At 42.1% G+C, this 24,670-nt stretch overlaps 1 protein-coding gene across 6 annotated transcripts in view; it reads right to left on the bottom strand.

The window, feature by feature from the left end:
- LOC106603370 (unconventional myosin-Ic) overlaps positions 1-18,847 on the bottom strand; it is a 29,254-nt gene extending 10,407 nt beyond the window's left edge. Inside the window, exons 1-7 of one of the 6 annotated variants that reach the window (XM_045717054.2) lie at positions 18,716-18,847; positions 14,230-14,270; positions 2,527-2,685; positions 1,460-1,575; positions 1,042-1,240; positions 567-647; positions 127-306 (exon numbers count right to left, since the gene is read on the bottom strand). In XM_045717054.2, the coding sequence (XP_045573010.1) occupies positions 127-306; positions 567-647; positions 1,042-1,240; positions 1,460-1,575; positions 2,527-2,685; positions 14,230-14,253 (759 nt within the window). In that variant the 5' untranslated portion in view covers positions 14,254-14,270; positions 18,716-18,847. Of the gene's footprint in view, positions 1-126; positions 307-566; positions 648-1,041; positions 1,241-1,459; positions 1,576-2,526; positions 2,686-3,347; positions 3,661-4,210; positions 4,431-9,145; positions 9,446-14,229; positions 14,358-18,715 lie in introns of those variants that run through there. The other 5 variants (XM_045717055.2, XM_045717057.2, XM_045717056.2 and 2 more) reach the window with 5 other exon arrangements.
- Between the last annotated feature and the right edge of the window lie 5,823 nt (positions 18,848-24,670).

The following is a 24,670-nucleotide window of genomic DNA, read 5'->3' as shown; positions in this document are numbered from 1 at the left end:
ACACACACACACACACACACACACACACACACACACACACACACACACACACACACACACACACACACACACACACACACACACACACACACACACACACACACACACACACACACACACACACACCTTGACCAGGTAGTGGTATTTCTGAGCGTTTCTCTCCAGGCCCAACTTGCTGAGCTGGTCTTGTTCTCCTCCCTCCAGCAGCTGGTAGAAGATATGGAAGTTCCTCTCTCCGTGGTTCTGGTGCACCACACGAGACTTCTCCAGTAGGTAGTTGAGGATGTGGCCTCCTATTGGTGCCCCCTAGGGGAGGTTAGGGACAGGGACAGTCAAGGTACTGCTGAGGGTGGTCCTACTAGAGCTTCTTAAGCTGCATCCTGTTTTAGATTCATAGTAAGGCATGCTGTATGGTAAAGCCATGAATGTCACATTTATTAGTCATGCACAATCTTTTGATGGAATGGCGTTCTGTAGAGATAGTATGGCATGAGTGTCAGCAATGGTAGACCTATGTGTGGGAAATCCCTCAACCCAGGAGCTAAAGGAAGGGAAAACAGGCTTACCCTGAAGTCAAACTGGACATCCATGTATTTTCCAAAGCGGCTGGAATTGTCGTTTCGCAATGTTTTGGCATTACCAAAGGCCTGCAGAGAGAGAGCCAGGAAAAGAGAGAGAGAGAGAGAGAGAGAGAGGAAGTGAGTGTGGGAAACAACAGAGATAAGATCAAGAGAGAGGAAGAGAGAGAGGAAACATTAACAGTACAGTAATAGCATGTTCACAGCAGCACCTATCTATTGTTATGGCTTTGTCAGAGATTGGTTCAAAATATGCAATGGATCAACATGCTTTCCCTCATCCACTAATAGAGTTACTTCTCTGAAGGAACGTCATTTTGTAGTGGGCCATTCATTTATTTCATTAATGTTACACAAGTCTCAGTACCCCTGCTATAAATGTCCTTCCTCCTCCAGAGCCTATAGAGGTGCTCATAGGAAGAGATCCTGGGAAGGGGATCTTGGGAGGGGGCGGGGTGTGTACCTCAAGAACAGGGTTGGACTGCAGCAGCCGGTCCCGGATCGTGCTCATGTGGTCAGTGACAGGACAGGTAGTGGCGTAGTACTGGAGGATCTTCTTGGAGGCCTCGGTCTTCCCTGCTCCGCTCTCCCCAGAGATCAGGATACACTGGTCCCTCCTCTCAGTCCGCATGGCCCGGTATGTGTTGTCTGACACCGCATAGCTACAGGATAGAGAAAGAGGGGTGGGATACAAACATGATGTCAGCTAGTGATTGGGCTCATACTGGTGTATTCACATACAGTGGATCACCATCTGATAGTAAACATACACTACATCCTGTAAATGTAATGTTCCAGAGCACATTCACATATACACACACTCATTCTGGTCCTGCTGGGTCAGAGAAAGGTTAAGGATCAGGGGTCAGAGGGTGACTTACATGTGGGGTGATATCTCGTAGAAGCTGACCCCTCGGTAGCGCTCCATGTGTGCCTTGGAGTAGATCTCCAGGTCCTTGTATGGGTTCACTGATACCAAGACTGACCCTATGTAGGTCTGACAGGGAGACAAGACCCGCACACTGCAGTCACCAACCCCTCTAATACCCCACAAAAACACTGATATAAAAAAATCTACCAATAGCAAACATTATGTTAAAGCTACAGATGTAGGATCTTCATTTCAGCCGGATTGCTACAGCTGTCACGTCCTGACCATTGAGTGCTCTTATTTTCTATGGTAGAGTAGGTCAGGGCGTGACTGGGGGGTTTATTCTAGTTTAATTGTTCTATGTTGTTTGGGTCTAGTTTCTGTTTCTCTATGTTGGGGTTTTTGAATGATCCCCAATTAGAGGCAGCTGGTCACCGTTTTCTCTAATTTGGGATCATATTTAATCATATTTAGTTGTTTTTCCCACCTTTGTTTTGTGGGAGATTATTTTGAGTTAGTGCATGTAGCACCTCTTCGTCACAGTATGTTGTTTTGTTTATAGTTTATTGTATGTCTTGCATAGTTTCACATTATAATAAGATATGTGGAATGATATTCACGCTGCGCCTTGGTCCGTTCCTACACACAATCATGACAACAGCAGGGAAATGATCATGCAGCAACAGGAAATGTGAATCTTTCTGTGGATTATAATGATTGGACATTTTTTGTAGGGTACAACGCAAATCAAGTCAAACATTATGTTAAAGCTACAGATGTAGGATCTTAATTTCAGCCGGAAAACTATCCTGCGGCAACAGGAAATGTGAATTATTCTGTGGATTATAATTATTGGACATTTTTTGTAGCGTACAAGGCAAATCAAGTTGAAAAAATGTAAGTGGAAAATACAAACTTTAGAAGCCTTTTTAAACCTCGAATCCACTACAAGTTTGCATTCCTGCAGTGCAGGAAAATTCTCAGCAACAAAAGAGTGATCCCATTGAGATCCTACATCTGTATGCAGTCATTTTTATGATAAGATTTCCATATAGCCTATATGATATGATTCTTTACATAGATGAGTTTCTCTCCAAAGCGTCGGCGCAGGTTCTCAATGAAGGCCGCCTCGCTAGTGTAGTTCTCCAACAGCACAAAGTCCTGCACCCCCACCCTGTCCCGGGCTGTCAGAGTACTCTCCATAACTCTATGAACTCTGCCCTCACCTCCCACCTCCTATAGAGAGAGAGAGAAAGGGAGGGGGATAGAAGGGGAAGACATCATTGCCTGCCGCTCTTTCCCAGATACATAGAATCCCAAATAATATAATATAATAATAATAATAAATGCAATTTAGCAGACGCTTTTATCCAAATTGAATCCCACCACCATGCACTTCAACTAGACCTGAACATTTTTTATTTTTTTTTATCCCATTTTCTCCCCAATTTTGTGACATCCAATTGGTAGTTACGAACTTGTCTCATTGCTGCAACCCAACGGGATCAGGAGAGGCGAAGATTGAGATATGCATCCTCCAAAACATGATCCGTCAAGCCGAGCTGCTTCTTAACACACTCTCTTAAAGGTGCAATATGCAGAAATCTCTCCGCCATTTCCTGGTTGCTAAAATTCTAATATTTTGTCTAATTTCAGTGTATGTGACAAAACAAGCATTCAGAGTGTAAAGAATCATTGTACCATCTAAACCGCTGTGAAATATATTTTCAATAACCAAGAATATTGTATTTTCAGCTGTTTGAAGTTGGTGTACAAAACCAAAAGTTAAAGACGCAAAAACGAGACTTAAGCATGGGAAGCATAGAAATAGAGCACATAGAACAGATCTACCACTTCTTAGACTTGCGTTCAATGAGAATGGCATATCTCTAACTCACATTTCTATGTGAATTTTGGCAGATTTGGTGACATATTGCAGCTTTAACCCAGAAGTCAGCCGAACCAATGTGTCGGACCAACCACCGTCCGACTGACGACCGAGTCAGCTTGCAGGCGCCTGGCCTGCCACAAGGAGTTATTAGAGAGAGATGAGCCAAGGAAAGCCCTGCCGGCAAAACCCTCCCCTAACCCGGATGGTGCTGGCCAATTGTGCACCGCCTTTTGGGGCTCCTGGTCACAGATGGCTGAGATCGAATTCCAGGCTGTAGTGGCGCCTCAAGCATTAGACTGCTGCCCACTCAGGAGGCCGACCTGAAATAATTTGATAGGTATAAGCAATATGTTAAAATCCTCACCTTGCCCTTTGATAGGCTAGGAGGAATTCCTCATATCACTTACACCAATCCAAACATCTTAGATCTACACAAGTGCATGGAGGGTAGGGCAGAGGGTCGAGTTGGGATTGGGCGTATACTGACAACACCACAGCACTGCAAATAAACACCTCCACAAGAGGCTTGTCAGGAACAACCATATCAACCAGAGGAAAGCACACACAGGACGTTCAGACATGCAGAACATAAATCAAACAATGAAGCCATTTCAATAATCCTTAATATAAACAGTGTCTCTAAGATCCTCTATTGTGTGATTGTGAGATAGCGTATTGGGATGTATATACAGTAAATACAGGCTTTAGCGCCAGTCAGGTTCTGACCAATGCTGCTAAAGAAGTGTGTGTACATGTAAACCCTGGTATTCTGACGACAAACAGAGCACAGACAAGAAATAATACCCAGAGAAGTTCACCGACATGTTAATCCGAAAATATCAGAAGAGAAGAGACAAAAAATATACCTACCGTGAATTGGTGTGTGCATTATCCAGTTACGACTACTATTATCCACCAGTACAGAACAGAAATGTCAAGGCTATGTCCTGCATTCCAGCACCGTTCTACTACAACCAATCACCCTCTAGTCTGTTTGATCACTCACTGTATCAGGTGTAATCATTTGAAGTGCGTAAGCAAACCCCCTAACACACACACACACACACACACACACACACACACACACACACACCAAGACACACTGGGAGAGGAACAATGGGGTCAGGGGCTTTGGGAACACACAGTCCTCTCAGGGGTGTCGTTAGGGGTTGGTTAATGTCACTAACTGGTCGTTATCTCTGAACGCTTAATGGTGGAAAATCCTTGAAACAACACAAGGACAACAGTGGAGTGAAGCCAAGAACTATGAGCATGGGAAAGCCAGGAGACACTTCCACTCTGCACTCCTACCCAGCCCCCCTCTACCTCAGAGTATTGTTCTCGCAGGTGGCCTTCCTGCAGAAAGTAAAACACACAGAGGAATCCCCTCACACACACACACACACACACACACACACACACACACACACACACACACACACACACACACGCGTGCATGCACGTATAGTGATTTTCTCGAAGGTATTTTAGGCTTAGGGTCAGGTCTTCAAGGATCTCCACTGAATGCGTCTTTTGTGTGTTTGGCTGTTTGTGTGTTTCTCTAAAATGCTGCCTCATCCTCTACGGGATCGGTGTCCCCCCACGGGACGGTTAAGCTAACGTAGGCTAATGTGATTAGTATGAGTTTGGATGTAACAAGAACATTTCTGAGGACATAGAAATATCTGAAATGTGCAGAAAGCTTCCATTTTTGTTAAATCTAACTACATTGTCCAATGTACAGTAGCTATTACAGTGAAAGAATACTATGCTATTGTTTGAGGAGAGTGCACAGCTATGAACTCGAAAATGTATTAATAAAACAATTAGACACATTTGGGCAGTCTTGATAGAACATTTTGAACAGAAATGCAATGGTTCATTGAATCAGTCTAAAACTTTGCACATACACTGCTGCCATCTAGTGGTCAAAGTCTAAATTGTGGCTAACCTGGAACAGTACGTTAAGACCTTTCTCTTGCATTTCAAAGATGATGGGACAAAACAATGATATTTTACCAGATCTAATGTGTTATATTCTCCTACATTAATTTCACATTTCCACAAACTTCAAAGTGTTTCCTTTCAAATGGCATCAAGAATATGCATATCCTTGCTTCCGGTCCTGAGCTACAGGCAGTTAGAGGTGGGTACGTCATTTTAGGCGAAAACTGAAAAAAAGATCCTTAAGAGGTTGGGTTGTAAGTGGACTCTCAAGTAGTGTAGGCCTAGTTACTGTGGCCCCGTGAACAGGGTCCTGTGGCCCTTAGAAGAGATGAGTGTTCTATATAATATGAGAAAAGCACAAGCCTCTGTGTAGAGTATCAATCGGCCCTGTGGGTAATGAAGTTTGGTGGACCTGTGAGGATGTACAGTTGAAGTCGGAAGTTTACATACACTTAGGTTGGAGTCATTAAAACTCGTTTTTCAACCACTCCACAATTTCTTGTTAACAAACTATAGTTTTGGCAAAACGGTTAGGACATCTACTTTGTGCATGACACAAGTAATTTTTCCAACAATTGTTTACAGACAGATTATTTCACTTATAATTCACTGTATCACAATTCCAGTGGGTCAGAAGTTTACATACACTAAGTTGACTGTGCCTTTAAACAGCTTGGAAAATTCCCGAAAATGACGTCATGGCTTTAGAAGCTTCTGATAGGCTAATTGACATCATTTGAGTCAATTGGAGGTGTACCTGTGGATGTATTTCAAGGTCTACCTTCAAACTCAGTGCCTCTTTGCTTGACATAATGGGAAAATCAAAAGAAATCAGCCAAGACCTCAGAAAAAAATTGGAGACCTCCACAAATCTGGTTCATCCTTTGGAGCAATTTCCAAACACCTGAAGGTACCACGTTCATCTGTACAAACAATAGTACGCAAATATAAACACCATGGGACCACACAGCCGTCATACCGCTCAGGAAGGAGATGCGTTCTGTCTCCTAGAGATGAACGTACTTTGGTGCAAAAAGTGCAAATCATTCCCAGAACAACAGCAAAGGACCTTGTAAAGATGCTGGAGGAAACAAGTACAAAATATCTATATCCACAGTAAAACGAGTCCTATATCAACATAACCTGAAAGGCCGCTCAGCAAGGAAGAAGCCACTGCTCCAAAACCACCATAAAAAGCCAGACTACGGTTTGCAACTGCACATGGGGACAAAGATCGTACTTTTTGGAGAAATGTCCTCTGGTTTGATGAAACAAAAATAGAACTGTTTGGCCATAATGACCATCGTTATGTTTGGAGGAAAAAGGGGGAGGCTTGCAAGCCGAAGAACACCATCCCAACCATGAAGCACGGGGGTGGCAGCATCATATTGTGGGGGTGCTTTGCTGCAGGAGGGACTGGTGCACTTCACAAAATAGATGGCCACATGAGGAACGAAAATTATGTGGATATATTGAAGCAATATCTCAAGACATCAGTCAGGAAGTTAAAGCTTGGTCGCAAATGGGTCTTCCAAAGGACAATGATCCCAAGCATACTTCCAAAGTTGTGGCAAAATGGCTTAAGGACAACAAAGTCAAGGTATTGGAGTGGCCATCACAAAGCCCTGACCTCAATCCTTTAGAATATTTGTGGGCAGAATTGAAAAAGCGTGTGCGAGCAAGGAGGCCTACAAAACCTGACTCTTTTACACCAGCTCTGTCAGGAGGAAATGGGCCAAAATTCACCCAACTTATTGTGGGAAGCTTGTGGAAGGGTACCCAAAACGTTTGACCCAAGTTAAACAATTTGAAGGCAATGCTACCAAATACTAATTGAGTGTATGTAAACTTCTGACCCACTGGGAATGTGATGAAAGAAATAAAAGCGTAAATAAATCATTCTCCCCACTATTATTCTGACATTTCACATTCTTAAAATAAAGTGGTGATCCTAACTGACCTAACACAGGGAATTTTTACTAGGATTAAAAGTCAGGAATTGTGAAAAACTGAGTTTAAATGTATTTGGTTAAGGTGTATGTAAACGTCTGACTTCAACAGTAGGTGTTGTAGTCGTTGGTTTTGTAGTTTTGTGCGTCGCAATCTTATGGAGCAGTGAGGGCTGTGAGTGGAGTAGTCTTGAAAAACAGTGAGGATTGTGGAAGTTGTAGTCCAATAGAGCGATGAGGGCTGTTGTTGCTGCAATACTGTACTATGTAGGGTGCGTTCGTATAACTGATGAATTTACGAACGCTCAACACCCATTGAATATGGCCGGTATCATTAAACGTTGGCAAAAAAGCGTAATTGAATTGTTGCCAGCAGCACAGTTACAGTCACAAACCCTCTGGATAACATGAAAACAGCCTAACCAGCTCTCCTAGGGCAAATAAAATGGTCAGAGTGAGTTGTTCTGTCATTTATGTCTGGAAGTAGCTAGCCAGTTAGCTAACTTTAGCCAGTTGACTTGGGTGCTTGACTGCCGCTGTGAGGTCAGAATGCTCGGATCAACCCTACTCCTCGGCCAGAGCTTCCAGTGTGCGCTCTGAACACTCAGAGAGCGAAACACTCTGAATTTACGAACGGACAATCTGACAACGCTCTGAATTTACGAACGCCCAGAGCACACCAGCGAGAATTTACAAACGCACCCGTAGTAGTGAGGGATGTGAGTGTTTTAGTCCTATTTTGATTTGATTTATTAGGATCCAACGGCGACAGCTAGTCTTACTGGGGTCCAACACATAATGAAAAATACATTACAGACAGAATACTTCATAAATAATTAACATACATTTAAAAACATTAGCATGTAGTGTGTGTGTGTGTGTGTGTGTGTGTGCATCTATCAGTTACACATACTGTACATGTCGGTACATACACACAACAAGTAGGTGAGGGTTGAGGGTTATGTAGTCCTATGGAGCCAAGAGGGTTGTGGTGCATCTATGAGAGGCAGCAGGGAGGCTTCAGCGGGACTTGGCTCTGGGCCCCTTAAGTCAGCAGCGCTGGGCTGATTCCCCTCAGTCTCTTCCTTATAAGGTGCCCCTCTGCTCCGTCCCCAGACATACCTACTATGGGTGGACACACACCAGCTCCACAGCTGTCTCTCCAGCATGGATGTGCTAGCACTGGACAGAGTGGAAAATTACCAGCCACCAGCTACAGTATATCCCAGGAGAGCCTAGTGCCAGTCCCAGGCAATGGCATGACTCATAGGAATGGTGGGAGAACTATAGTCCAAATGTTTGTTTTACAATCCTTGTGGGGACCAAAAAATTGATTCCTATTCAAAATCCTATTTTCCCTAACCCTAAACCTAACTCTTCTTGAACTGCACTGTTGGTTATTAAGGGCTTGTAAGTAAGCATTTCACAGTGAAGTCTACACTTGTTGTATTCGGCGCATGTGACAAATAAAGTTTGATTTGATCTCTAGCATTAACCCTTAAGCCTATTTAATTGTTTTCTTTAAAAAGGCAAGTCAGTTAAGATCCAATTTTTATTTACAATGACGGCCTACACCGGCCAAACCCGGATGACACTGGGCCAATTGTGCGCCGCCCTATGGGACTCCCAATCACGTCCGGTTGTGATACAGCCTGGACTCAAACCAGGGTGTCTGTAGTGACGCCTCTAGCACTTAGATGCAGTGCCTTAGACCGCTGCGCCACTCGGGAACCCCAACCTAACCCTTATTCTAAACCTAACCCTAAAATAGCCTTTTTCCTTGTGGGGACTGATGAAATGTCCCCACTTTTTTTGCTTGTGGGGACTGATGAAATGTCCCCTCCCCCCCCACACACACACACACACGACATGTTATGAGCAGCATGTAGAGAAGGAACAAGGTTCTTACCCTGCCTCGGTACCTCATTCTGTCCTAGCTTAGTGTTGTTGATCTCCCTCTCTGGTCCTCTCTGGCGTCAGTGGTCCTCCCTCCACATCAGGAAGACTCCCTAGTTGTTCTAGTGGCTCATCTACCTCCCTCTGTCCATGTGCAATAGATCCAGGTTACAGTTACTCTCTCCTTCACACACACTACATGCTGTCTCTGTTTCTGTCAGTCTGTTTCTCTCTTCCAAACACACATACACACCCTCACACCATGCTCTCCCGCTGTTCTCTCTGTCCGTTGTGCCACCCTCTGAAGACAAAGCACACAGCGTCAAGCCTAAATAAATACCAGCAGTTCAACTTGTTTACAACTTCAGCCCTGTAGTCTCATTGACAGGTCAAGTAAACATCCTCTCCTCCATTCGTCCGCAAGTCCTTAAATCACCACTGTGAAACACAGGCTGTAACTCCGCTAACACGTCACACACTTGGACCAGAGCACCTTCCAAAAAAAGAGAGAAAAAAAGACAGAGGGAAAGTATGCTGGCTGAGCCGGGCCAAAGAAAAGAGAGTTCAAAAGGTTTGGAAAAATCTGCTAACAGCCCATGGACGTTAAGAAACATGGAACCGTTCTGAAACTCTAGAAAAAATGATAAACAAAAATCACATGACGTGGCCCGAGTGCATTTTTTCTATCCCTCCCTCCTTCCTCTTCTCTTCTCTTCTCTTCTCTTACAAGCTGAGACAGATTCATAGACGATAATAGCAATAGAACTGTCACACCAACAAGATGAATTTCATACCTAACCCTCTCATTGGCTCTCTTCCCGTCCATGGAAAAAAAACTGTGCAAACACAAGATGTATCACTCTCTTACAACAATACCAGAGCAGAAATGTCTCATTACTTAGGCTTATGTAACTACTCTGCCACTCTATCTATATATATGAAATATGTTTGTAGGGTACTGGTATATATTCACACATTTGTTCACACGTTTTGTGAGTGTGTTAGTGATATATCCACTAACCCCCTATGTACAGTATACACATAGTGGAGCAGCAGTGCACTTATTTGACAGTCTCTTTCACTCTACAGTGACCTCACCCCCTGACTTCAGTTTGAGGATGGTTAGTACTATTCTGGATCCTTGGGACGTCCTTAACCTAAACCCTAACCCCTACCCTTAATCATAACCCTTACTTAACCATAACCTTAACTATTTTAAATGTCAACTTCAATTGGGTGATGTCAGATCCCGGATAGCAGGGACCATTTGAGGACAGTGCCCCCCTACTGCTGCCTCCATATCTGTTATGATTTTCACTTACTAATACTATCATTTAAAAACCCAACACTAGAGCCCAACCAATATGTTTTTTTGGATCTGATACTGATTCCGAGTTTTTGGCGAGCAAAACTTATACCGATATATCTTCTGATAACAAAGTGTCATTTTCCCACACTGTTCTCATAAATTGTAGTGATGGGGGAAAAACTTGTCAGTATTTTTCATTCATAGCTTGTTCTCCATCTTTTACATTTATATTTTAGTCATTAGTCATTAAGCAGAAACTCTTATCCAGAGCGACTTACAGTTAGTGCATTAATTTTAAGATCACAGTCATAGTAAGTACATTTTTCCTCAATAAAGTAGCTATCAGAGCTAGCTAGTAAGAGGGAAAATAATCAAGTGTGAGTGTTAATCTACAAAAGGCTTTATTTCTATTGATGCTGCAAATGGACAAGAGATAGCCATGAGAAAACTAGTTTCGATTAATCATGGGAATATAACTGCTGAAAATAAATTGGCTCCCTGTTTAAAAAGAAGATGGAGAACAAGCTATGAAGGAGAAATACTGGTGTTTTGGGGCAGCAAACTAGCACCAAAATAATATTGCGATATTTTCAAAACGATATGATACAATATGATACATCGTCAAACATAATATCCCGATATGTAACTGTATCGATTTTTCCCCCATCACAATACATATACTGTAGAATCATGAGAATCGCAATACATACCGCTTCGGCACCTAAGTATCACAATAATATCGTATCGTGAGGTCCCTGGCAATTCCCAGCCCTAATAAATTGCCATCCAAAAGAGCTATTGTCCAAGAAATATGCTTCAAATGATGATTCCTTACATTGTGATAATGACATCATTAGAAAAGTGTTTGGATAAGCATGTGATTACCTTTTTCATCCTATTTATTGAATATTGGTTATCGGTGGAATTATTGTCCGATACGATATATCGGTAAAAGACCTATATCAGCAGTGAACGGATATAGGCTAATCGGTCGGGCTCTACCCAACACCCCCCAACCTCCCTCTCTCTCTACCCAACACCCCCCAACCTCCCTCTCTCTGTACCCAACACCCCCAACCTCCCTCTCTCTCTACCCAACACCCCCCATCTTCCCTCTCTCTCTACCCAACACACCCCAACTGCCCTCTCTCTCTACCCAACACCCCCAACTTCCCTCTCTCTCTACCCAACACCCCCCAACTTCCCTCTCTCTCTACCCAACACCCCCCAACTGCCCTCTCTCTACCCAACACCCCCCAACTGCCCTCTCTCTCTACCCAACACCCCCCAACTTCCCTCTCTCTCTACCCAACACCCCCAAACTGCCCTCTCTCTCTACCCAACACCCCCAACCTCCCTCTCTCTCTACCCAACACCCCCCAACTTCCCTCTCTCTCTACTCAACACCCCCCAACTGCCCTCTCTCTCTACCCAACACCCCCCAACTGCCCTCTCTCTCTACCCAACACCCCCCAACCTCCCTCTCTCTCTACCCAACACCCCCCATTCTCCCTCTCTCTCTACCCAACACCCCCCAACTTCCCTCTCTCCCTACCCAACACCCCCCAACCTCCCTCTCTCTCTTGCCAACATCATCAGATATCCAGCCTTGTGGAATTTGAATAATGTATTCCAGATGGAGCCTCTCTCTCTCTCTCTCTCTGTTCCCCTCTGAACAGGGTCACTTAAGGGTGGTGTGCAGAACTGTGAGAGATATCTCTCCACCCCATCCTAAGGGACCCACAGTGCATGATATCTCTCCACCCCTTTTTCACCCAATAACAATCAAGAACGATGCTTTTAAACACTTTTTAAAATAACAGAATAGTGCCTAAATAACTTTATGATCTTTATGTTCAGTCCTTCTCCTAGTAGCATAGTCCGCCAACCGCCTGACTGTAACTTGTGAAATGACAGATAATTACATGACCAACTCAAAAACAGCAACATTGTGCATGATACTGTAGCTCTATATCCAACAAATACACATGTTGATAAAAGCTACATGAAACAGCATTGATAGGCTTTAGGCCTATAGTCTGTTACACTACAACAGCAGGACATGCTCTTTCCCCTCATTGTGTTTTTATTGCCGTTTTCCATCACTGGCATGCTGAACCATGGAGGAATGATAATGATCATTTGGGGCGGGGAAGACTGAGCAAGACCAGAGGGGATTATCCCACTGGATGTCATTCTCTCTCTCTCTCACACACACACACACACACGCGCGCACGCACACACACACACACACACACACACACACACACACACACACACACACACACACACACACACACACACACACACACACACACACACACACACACACACACATTACTATGTACGTACATACGCAGGTATTCACTCACACACATGCACACATTTTATACATAAAATATTAATAGGAAGACCAGACGGACATCAGTGCTACATCAGTTACACAAACACAAGTACACACACACAATGGATGTGTGGTGAGAGCGTAAAAGAGGTAGACTAATGAGTATCAGGTATAATCCCTGGCACAGAGCAGTAAGCTCATCTTTATCTCTACATGCCAACTCTTACTAGACATCTTTCCCTTTCTCTCAGCCTTTATTCTGCCACTCCTACTCGCCTTCACCCAGTTTGTTAATGTATTATACAGCACTGACGCTTAAACAGTGTTCTGTGAGAGAAGTGGTTTGTCCAGAAAAAAAGGTTATAGGTGCATTAGAAAGGAGGTCATTGTGAGGTTGTGTAAACAGCAAAAATGATAATTTTGCTACTATGTCTGTGGCTCTGTCTAGTCTATGAGTCTACAGTATCACACACCTTCTACTGCTCGCTGTCCATCTGTGTTGGATTCCCACAGCCCCCATCTGCTCCCTCTCCCTTTAATCCCACTCCTTACCTCCACTCAGCCTAAGGCACCATCTCCCTGACAAAACAATAGAGCTGTTCCTCTGAAGCCCCACCCACTCCCTACAAAAGCCTATTTCCTGGAGTGTCATTCACTCCCCCTGTCCGTGGGATTGTCCTCCAGAGACACTCAGTGCAACACTTGCTATGTGTGCTTCCATCTGACTTATGTAGAGATTTAGCTTAAACCACACAAACTCATATGGAGGTGAGTGACTACAGGCATTGTCAGGTTGAGGTTTCAGGAAACTACCATGGTTTGCCTTAAAATAGGAAGTGGCAGAGAGGAGAGGAGGAAGTGAGCTCAGATCCGGCACCGGTGCATAGATAGAAACTCCCGAGTGGCGCAGCGGTCTAAGGCACTGCATCTCAGTGCTAGAGGCGTCACTACAGACCCTGATTCGATCCCGGGCTGTATCACAACCGTCTGTGATCGGTTGTGCCCATAGGGTGGGGCACAATTGGCCCAGCATCGTCCGGATTAGGGGAGGGTTTGGCTGGGGTATGCCGTCTTAACTGACTTGCCTAGTTAAATAAAGGTTAAATAAATAAAAAAGACACTGTGCGGTATGTCTAAAAATAGGACATGGCTCATGCAAACACAAGCAACAAGCAAAACAACAACAACAGATGCACTGTAGGCCTACAGTAAACAAGCAACTGAGTGACTCTATGCACATGTGTATATTTGAACGGCAGTTTAATAACTTTAGTTTAAGCAACAAAGTGCATGGTCAAATTTAATAAGCTATTAAGAAACTGGATCATTCTGCAGGGAGCTTGATCTTGGCAATACAGTTGCATGTTTGGACATTCCGCAGCTGACAGAAATACGTCAGATAATGTTCCCTCATGCACCACACAAAGAAAAAACATCATATCACCTTCCAGTGAGGAGGGAGGCTCATTCCGAGGTCAAGCTGGTCTAACAGAGGAGGCAAACACAGTCCACACCCAGCTGGTTACACACAGAGATCACAGACCACCACATACCTCCTCCATGTCGTTAAGGCTTGAAGGGACATTGGAATGAAATGTTTAAATGTTAGCTCATAACAAGTTATAAGTGGTTAATAGGAGAAAGGGGTTACGGCAAGTTATAAGTAGTTAATAGGAAGGGGTGGGGAGAGTTACAAAGTCATCACATACTTTCAATGTTGTGTGTAAACAATTGACCATCTGCTGAAGACAGAGGACAGAACTAAAGTTTACAGCAGAGACAACAGTTTAGAATCAAGTCTACATAAGGCTATCTAACAATGATGGTAGCAATATTCTGCTCCATTGCATAACTCTTGTTCCTCACCTGTCAAAACTATAACCTAGGCATGATTACAAAACGTAACACACTGTGAAATTGTCTATAAATTCAATATTTGCTTGAAATAACCCAACATTTTTGGGCCAGCAGGAGAATATAGCAGTTTGGTTAGATACATTTTTATTCTTGCAAATAAATACAATGTTGTATTCAATACATAAGACAAAAGTGCTTAACCTATTGGCTAAATTATACAAGTTGCAAAGTAAAAACAAGAGCGAAAGTGTGTTAGTTTTACAATGTTTAATTAGTAGGTTGTTTCAATACATTTTGAGTGTGATTTTAATGATAAGAATTTTGCCTACAAATAATTAATAATACAGTGCCTTCAGAAAATATTCACACCCCTGGACATTTTCCACATTTTGTTGCGTTGCAGCCTGAAAATAAAATGTAGATTTTTGGTCACTGGTCTACACACAATACCCCATAATGTCAAAGTTTAACTATGTTTTTCACATTTTATAGAAATGTATAAAACATGAAAAGCTGTAATGTCTTGAGTCAATAAGTATTCAACCCCTTTGTTATGGCAAGCCTAAATAAGTTCAGGAGTAATTGTGTTCTTAAGTCACATAATAAGTTGCATGGTCTCACTGTGTCCAGTAATAGATTGTAGCATGATTTTTGAATGACTACCTCATCTCTGTACCCCACACAGACAATTATCTGTAAGGTCCCTCAGTCGAGCATTGAATTTCAAACACAGATTCAACCACAAAGACCTGGAAGGTTTTCCAATGCCTTGCAAAGAAGGATACCGATTGGTAGATGGTTCAAAATAATCCCTTTTAGCATGGTAAAGTTATTAATTACACTTTGGATGGTGTAACAATACACCCAGTCACTACAAAGATACAGGCGTCCTTCCTTATTCAGTTGTCGGAGAGGAAGGAAACTGCTCAGGGATTTCACCATGAGACCAATGGTGACTTTAAAACAGTTACAGAGTTTAATGGCTGTGATAGGAGAAAACTGACAATGGATCAACAACATTGGAGTTACTCCACAACATTAACCTAATTGACTGAGTGAAAAGAAGGAAGCCTGTACAGAATAAAAATATTCCAAAACATGCATCCTGTTTGCAACAAGGCACTAAAGTATTCATGTAAAACATGTGGCAAAGCAATACACTTTTTTTCCTTTATAAAATGTCTGGGGCAAATCCAATACAACACATTACTGAGTACCACTCTCCATATTTTCAAGCATAGTCGTGGCTGCATCATGTTATAGGTATGCTTGTAATTGTTAAGGACTGGGGAGTTTTTCAGGATAAAAAATTAACGGAATGGAGCTAAGCACAGGCAAAATCCTAGAGGAAAACCTGGTTCAGTCTGCTTTCCACCAGACACTGGAAGATGAATTCCCATTTCAGCAGGACAGTAACCTAAAACACAAGGCAGAATCTACACTGGAGTTGCTTACCAAGAAGATAGTGAATGTTCCGGACTTAAATCTACTTGAAAATCTATGGCAAGACCTGAAATGACCAAAAAACTATTTGACAGAGTTTGAATAATTTTGAAATGTTGCACAATCCAGGTGGAAAGAGACTTACCCAGAAAGACTCACAGCTATTATCTCTGCCAAATGTTTTTCTAGAAATTATTGACACAGGTGTAAATTTATTTTTCAATAAATTTGCAAACATTTCTGAAAACATGTTTTTACTTTGTGATTATGGGGTATTGTGTGTTGATGGGTGAGAAAATTATATTTATTCCTTTTTGAATTCAGGCTGTAACACAAAACGTACAATAAGGGATATGAATACTTTCTGAAGACACTGTAAATGTTCCACAATGTAACAATTCTGAAGCCTATGCAATACAAGCTTGGACCGATAAAGGGTAATTGTGTTGACCATTATTATAAAGCTATCAAACGTTGCACTCAGCTAGCTATAAAACACCATAGCCAGCTAGACCTGATAGTCCAGAGGGCAGGTGAAATAATTGTTCCATTTTATGATACAAGTATCAAACCTGGTACACTAATACTAAATACCTTAAGGAACATTTTAAAGATTGGAGGCAGCCTGGGAAGACTGTCAGTTAATCAGGGTGGCCATTTTTATAAAATGGCTGCCATTCAAATTTCCTGTTAGTTATCTACCCACTAAATAAACCCCACAGATAATATGGACAATAATTCAGAGGTCATCACAGCTACGTGAAAATGTTTTGGAATTTGTGATAGAGCCATCCAATTCACACAGCAAGGGCATGTCTAAATAAGTATTTTTGGCTATAGTGCGATTGCAGATTTTGTCCATTACCCTCCTGGCAGTGATTTCCAATATGGCCATTGGAAAATAGGCTAAGAGACCCAAGATAGATAATTGGTTGGATAGATGTCACTAGGGGCTCCGGTCAGAGAGCAATCAGAGAACAGACACGGTGCCAAAGTTCACATATTTACTAAGGACTTGTGGTTGGACATGGTAAAGTTGGATTTGTGTGTGGTTCTGCAACAAAGAAGATACATTATAATCAGGTTGCATAACGGAAATGGTAAAGGTGATAAGGATGATACATCTCAAGTAATGAAAATAAGGAAATTACATGACATCTTAATGTTATGACAACTAAACTATAAATGGAAAATAGGAAATAAATGTACTCTTAACTGTGATGCACACAACTGGATATAAACTGAGGAATGGCTTGGCAAGATTTAAATACAAACTAAAGGTTATCAGAGCAGTCTTGATAATTAGTAACAAATGTGTGGCATTGAGAGAGTCAACAGGTGAAATCAACTTGGTTGATAAAGTTCATATCAGTAGTATGCTGCTCCACTCTTGAGGGCTCCACTCTACAGCCCAATGATAGCTTAAAATGTTTGAGGGGGTCTGGAAAATTGCCTAAAGATGCCATACCCTTCACATTTTTTGTAGAAAAGTGGTGAAAATATGTGCCAATTTACTGTTTATTGTCAATGTTTAGAAACGTGACAGGAAACCTGCCCTGTACATGTCACTTTAGGTGAAATACAATACCAGGAGGTAGCAGGTAACAGGTAAACAGGTAACCCATTATTAAACAGGTAACCTCATCAGTAAAAATGTTGTCCAGACTAAAGCATGTCGTCAAACTAAAAACAGTTGCTTAGCAACCGGATACCATCATCAAAGATTTTTATAACTAAACCAAGATAGACCACAACCTGCCATTTCAAATGGGAACAAATGAGCCATAGTGGGCAGAACAAGCAAGGAGGTGGGAAGAGCCAAGCACAAGCTAGCGAGATCCTATTGGCGCATTCTAGCATTAATTTGCATATTTCTGTTAGGGGACGCCTACTCTGTAAAGTGCGGTGTGCAATAGCTCAATTCGCCTTTGTACGCCTTCTAAACAACACATTTTTTTTTTTTACTTTGGCAAATGGTAGTTTACAAAAAAGCATACAAAAAAACTTAGTCCACTCTGTTCATAACAGATTATAGTTTTGGGAACAGAAAACTGAATTAAGATCAAATGTTTAATCGATGAGTAAATTCGCAGCATGTGGACCAAAATCCATTTTGTTCCATCGTCTCCCACTGCCGGCCACTGGGCGTCCTCTCACTACCATATTTGGTAGTGAGTGGAAATGTCAACCGGATGCTTCACATTTATACATCCGGTGGAATATCTGTCTCATTGTTCTATCTGGGCCATGTTCTGTGGAGAAAAAAATTGATAGTTCAAATATTTGCATAATCGTTGTGATTGGAGGATATCTGTGAAGGTGATCAAATCAGGATCAAATCTTCTGTTCTTCTAGAGTTTATTAATGATAGAATGTTCATATTTGAAGATGACAGAAAGGCCCATCCCTTTGGCACATGGAGTACAGGGAGTGGACTAACTAAAGAGACTTGTACCCAGGCTAGTATTATTGTACCAAGTTTGATACTTGTATCATAAAGTGGAATTTATCGGTATCTATCGGGTTTTTATCCGCTGGATTATGACGAGGTCCTCCTTGGAGTAGCCTGTTGCCTTCACTATAAATGTAATATTTCATCTAATTGAAGAAATGCTGGAATTAAATCTTACCTTGAAGTTGTATCTTTAGTTAATGTTCCCGTTATTTATGAAAAGCATTCACGAGCTCCGTAATCCTCTCAAACTAGCTACCGCATTAGAAAAGTGGCAGACGAACTGTAACCATGGTGTCCTGTCCTCTCGTTCCAATGCTTCTATTGCCTCCCCGTGCGCAAATAGTTTTGGAAGTACGTCATCAATTATCAAATATATAATTTTGGTGTGGTGTGTGCAGCACTGAAGGAATTTAAAATCTATATATTGCATATATTCGACCTGTCTTCAAACTAAATTGTTACTTCCATTGTAGTAGCACTGGCCCCATGCATATAGACTTGTAAAAACTTATTTACAAATAGGCCTACAAGTACACAACAGTAGGCTACACCAGGGGGCAGCAATAGCCTATATAATATAATCACAATAAGAGAAAACCCCAAGATGCGTACATTGTAGAGAGAGATAGGCTTACATTGCAGAAAATAATAACTTAATGACAAAGCATTTTTATTTGGATAGGAAATATTATTTTTAGGCAATGTTAAAATGTAGGCCTATTGTTTCACTTTCAGATATAACTCTGGTATGAGTGGTTTGCTGTGTGTTGGATTCAATGTATTGGACTATAGAGAAAGGTTGTTAAGGTAATTGTATCATTTTGACGAAATCATCAGTTGAAGTATTCATGTCAAATGTGTGTGTGTGCAGGATGGGTGACTTTTATAGTTTCCTATGAGGCATGAAAGTTCCGGGGGACTCTAAGAAAGATGGAGAAGGTGCAAAAGTGTAGGTTAAATCAAGATAGTGTCGTTTACCTGTAATCAAGCTATTGTGAGCAGCAGTGCTGATCCTTATCACATGAAGAGTTCAGGAAGAGTTATTTTCTTTCCTGCATTAGATTGATGATAGTGTGCTTCCACACATGAGGGATGAGCAGCTGCGCACCTACCTACCATCCTATGAGGATGGCCTTGCCATTCTCACATACTGCAGGCAGAAGACAAAATGCCCTTTGAAATGAAAAGCAAAACTGTTTGACAGAGCCATCAGTCAAACAGAGCTATCAATCAACAGATCAGTCAACAGATCAATCAACAGATCAATCGCCACAGGAAGAGGGCTCATGTGGGGAGACAAAATCAAGAAATGCTCTGCAGAACAACAGAAAAATGTAAGTGGGGTGGATTATGTATCAGAGGAAGAAGAAAACTTTTGTGCAAGTCATTGCCAGGTGAGGTGGGGGGACCCGCAAATGTGATGTCCCCAAGGACTGTAGAAAAAAATAACTAAAAGAAATGGCAGAGAATTTATATTTTCCAAATGGAGAACATTATCACGGAAAAATGTAAGACTTCGATGTGGATCTGACTGATACAAAGAGCATTCAAATGTACAAAAAATATCAAATCACAAAGGGTAATATAATGAGGTTCTACCTGACAACAAAAGTATGTGAAGTGCCAAATTAAACTAATGAAAGAGAAGAAGCAAATGTTGCTGCTGATGACAATGAAACACCCTACCACCAATGCAGCAAAGAGTAGAAACCTAGTTGTCCATTGAGAACAAAGTACTTAAGGAACTGATCCACCATTTCTGTGATGACACCACTTGAAGCTGATGTTCAGATCAAACTCAGTCTTCCTGATGGAAAGTACGAACAGGCCACTGATGAGGGCGGAGTTCTGAGGGACTGTTTATCTGAGTTCTGGGAGTTTTACAACCAGTGTACCATGGGTAGTACATTCAAGGTGCCATTTCATCGATACGACTTTGGGGAAAAGGAGTGGCAAAGTGTAGGCCGCATTATTGCAGTAGGATGGAAAAAGGAGCAACACCTACTTTTGAAAATGGCTCCAACAATATTGGAACAAACAGCTTTTGGATAACTTCTTGAAGTACATAACCGAAAAGGAGCACTTGACCTTAGAGGCCTGTCGGTCGGATTTCAGCAGTGTAGATCCAGAGGCGTTGACAGAAATCCTGGATATTCACAGCTGTCAAAAGAAGGCAAAAGCAGACAACCTGGAAGAGGAGTTGCACAAAACTCTGATTCAAGAGCCAGCATACATCATACAGCAGTTGGCTACTACACTCTATCCACTGAAACAGGAGATGACAGGGATCTTTGGTGCTTAGGAAGACCTACAGCCAACGGGAAGATAAGTGCAGAATTCCATGTTTTTCCCAACTACCATGACACACAGGAAAGGGCATCCAACGATATACAGTTCATTCAGATTATGGATTAAATAAAAAATTTTCCTCAATGTACACCCAATACCCCATAATGACAAAGCGGAAACAATTTTTGAAATGTTTGTGAATTTATTAAAATTAAAAAACATAAATACCTTTTTTACATTGGTATTCAGGCCCTTTGCTATGAGACTCAAAATTGAGCTCAGGTGCATCCTGTTTCCGTTGATCATCCTTGAGATGTTTCTGGTAAATTCAATTGATTGGACATGATTTGGAAAGTCATAGACCTGTCTATATAAGGTACCACAGTTGACAGTGCATGTCAGAGCAAAAACAAAGAAAGTAGGTTGAAGGAATTGTCCGTAGAGCTCAGAGACATGATTATGTCGAGGCACAGATCTGGGGAAGGGTACCAAAATTTTTTTTAAATGGAAGAAGTTTGGAACCATCAAGATCCTTCCTAGAGCTGTTCGCTTGGCCAAACTGAGCAATCAGGGGAGAAGGGCCCTGGTCAGGTAGGTGACCAAGAACCTGATGGTCACTCTGACAGAGCTCCAGTTTGCCAAAAGGCACATAAAAGACTCTCAGATCATGAGAAACATGATTCTCTGGTCTGATGAAACCAAGACTGAACTCTTTGGCCTGTATCCCAAGTGTCACGTCTGGAGGAAACCTGGCAACATCCCTACGGTGAAGCATGGTGGTGACAGCATCATACTGTGGGCATGTTTTTCAGCGGAAGGGACTGGGAGACTAGTCAGGATCGAGGGAAAGATGAACAGAGCAAAGTACAGAGAGATCCTTGATGAAAACCTGCTCCAGAGCGCTCATCACTTCAGACTGAGGCGAAAGTTCACCTTCCAACTGGACAACGACCCTAAGCACACAGCCAAGACAACATAGGAGTGGCTTCGGGACAAGTCTTGAACCCGATCGAACATGTCTAGAGAGACCTGAAAATAGCTGTGCAGCAACGCTCCCCATCCAACCTGACAGAGCTTGAGAGGATCTGCAGAGAAGAATGTGAGAAACTCCCGAAGTACAGGTGTGCCAAGCTTGTAGCGTCATACCCAAGAGGAGTTGAGGCTGTAATCACTGCCAAAGGTGCTTCAACAAAGTACTGAGCAAAGGGTCAGAATACCTATGTAAATGTGATATTTCAGTTTTTTATTTTTTATACATTTACAAAAACATCAAAAAATCTGTTTTTGCTCTGTCATTATGGTGTATTGTGTGTAGATTGATGAGGGGAAAAAACAATTTAATCAATTTTACAATAACGCTGTAACATAATGTTTTGGGAAAAAAGTCAAGGGGTCTGAATACATTCCGAATGCACTGTATGATGACATATCTAAGAGAAGCAGATTCACACCGGCTGTGTCTGTTCCTCCAGTTCTGCACAGGATCTGATCTGTTGTTGGGGAAGAGAATCGCAGTCAGCTTTACAGAGATCCAAGGCCTCCAGCAAAGACCACTAGTGCATATCTGCAGTTCTGTTCCAAAGTTGTCATTATAAACTGGGTGGTTTGAGCCCTGAATGTTGATTGGCTGACAGCCGTGGTATATCAGACTGTATACGACGGGTATGACAACAAATTATTTTTACTCTAATTACGTTGGTAACCAGTTTATAATAGCAATTAGGCAGCTCGGGGGTTTGTGGTATATGGCGTTGCGTCATGCCTAACAGCCCTTAGTCGTGCTATATTGGCCATATACCACACCCCCTTGGGTCTTAATATACTATGACAACTACCCAGACATTTGATGTGAGTTGAACAAGATTCTAGAGAGCAAATAGTGGGTCATGGACATTGAGTAGTAGGGAGAGAGTGTCACACCTAGTTCTTGCCTTTGGATACATAATGTGTTCACCCGTGTTCAATGTTTGGTATTCAATGTTTGAACCAATTTGGATAATACCTCTGTTAGTACAGAGGTAGTTGTATGTTTCCTGGTCAGATTTAGATATATTATAGCCTATTCTTAAAGATTCAATAGGTACACACAGTATTGGCAGGTAGCCTAGTGGTTAGAGTGTTTGCCCAGTATGCAAAAGGTTGCTGGATCAAATCCCTGAGCTGACAAGATAGAAAGTTGTCGTTCTGCCCCTGAGCAAGGCATTAACCCACTGGACGCTGAAGACATGGATTTTGATTATAAGGGGTTGGAGTAAATGCGGAAGACACATTTCAGTTGTACAACTGACTAGGTATCCCCCCATTCCTATCATTAATTTATAAGTAAAAAAATGTAATTAGCAACTGCAGATTGGCCCTTTAAGTGAGAGAAGAAGCTATAATCCTCAACAGCCAGTCCATCAAGGATCATAAGTCCATAATTTCATACATACAGATCATCAGACATTATAAGGATGTGTTCTGCCATGAGTTCAAAACAAAGGTAAAACTCATTACAAGTGTAGTCTTTAAAAGCACAGTCCTCCCGACAAGTATCAGCTTCCCTACTGTCCACAGGTTGTAAGTAGTTCTGGGCTCCGTACAGGTTGGGGAACACATACATCATTATTGGCTGACCATTGGGAGTCAGAGCGTTGTGGGATGGCCTTATTCAGTGGTTGCTCCATGCATAAACCACTTGATCCAGCTCCTCCTAGACAGAGGAAATAATGTGGGATTCCCCTGAGCTTGCGCATTAGTTGACACTGATTTGACACATAGCTGAAGAGAGGCTTAAAAAGTTGCTTACCCGGAGACAATGTTATTGATACTGTACATAAAGTTGGACATTCATAGGGTTTAAAAGGATACTCAAATTAAGTTTATTTGCACATGTACAGGAATACACACGGTACAATGACATGCTTACTAAATCAGACTACTCAACTAACTATATGAGAGATGGTATTACCTGTATTGTGTTTTGGAAACAAAACTGGATCAGAAATGTGTCTAGGAAAGTGTGTGCAAAGTGCCCATCTCCTCTAAACTGGTCAAAATGGTCCATCCAAAACGATCAACATTTGCTTCTCAGAGTGAGCCATAAACGCTCAGTTCTTTGATTTCCAGAGCTGGGCCCAAAGTGACACAGTCTGTTCCAGCGTCATCCACAGAGTGACGCAGACATTTTTGCATCTCTGCAATATGGGTATTTTCAGTTCCATGATCAAGCCTCAATCTATGGGGGCATCCGTTACTGTCACTCACAGCATCCATTAAATACCCAGCGATGATCCTAGGGTCATTGTTTGTCTTGTAGCCTTCTAGCCATATCATTTTGCGTGAAAACCAGTAAAATGGGCCACAACCATTATATTCTCAACTTCTCAGGTGGTTCCTTGCTCCCAGGTTGGCACCCTCACCATCCAGGAGGCACAGAAGTTGACTGACAGTTTCCCTGTCTGTAACTATTCAGGCCATCCAACATTTCTGGTGCATTCACCAGTAGCCATGCTGTCGACCTAATGTTTGAAGCTGCTGCTGTATGAAAGAGAGCACCTCTGCTCCTTTGGTTTTGTTTTTAACCCGCAAGAGCTGATTCCTGCTTAGAACTCTCTCTATGATCTGAAAACGTATTGTTATGTTGTGTGAATCCACGTCGGAAGTAGTCCTCAATGATATTGTCCATTGCCTATGTAAGAAATTAAGAAAATGAGGTGCTTATCAGGGCCACAAATACACCCCAACCAATCAATGTATAACAATAGACATGGGGAGTCTTGAGACATGGACAAAGTAGGTAACCCCCCGCCCCTCTAATTACACATATTATTACAATATCAGCTAAGCCACGGAAAAGATT

Source organism: Salmo salar, chromosome 04 (genome assembly GCF_965601325.2).
Source record: "Salmo salar chromosome 04, fSalSal1, whole genome shotgun sequence".
Taxonomy (NCBI): domain Eukaryota; kingdom Metazoa; phylum Chordata; class Actinopteri; order Salmoniformes; family Salmonidae; genus Salmo; species Salmo salar.
Note: the sequence above shows the minus strand (reverse complement) of the source record. Positions and strands in the feature narration are given on the sequence as shown.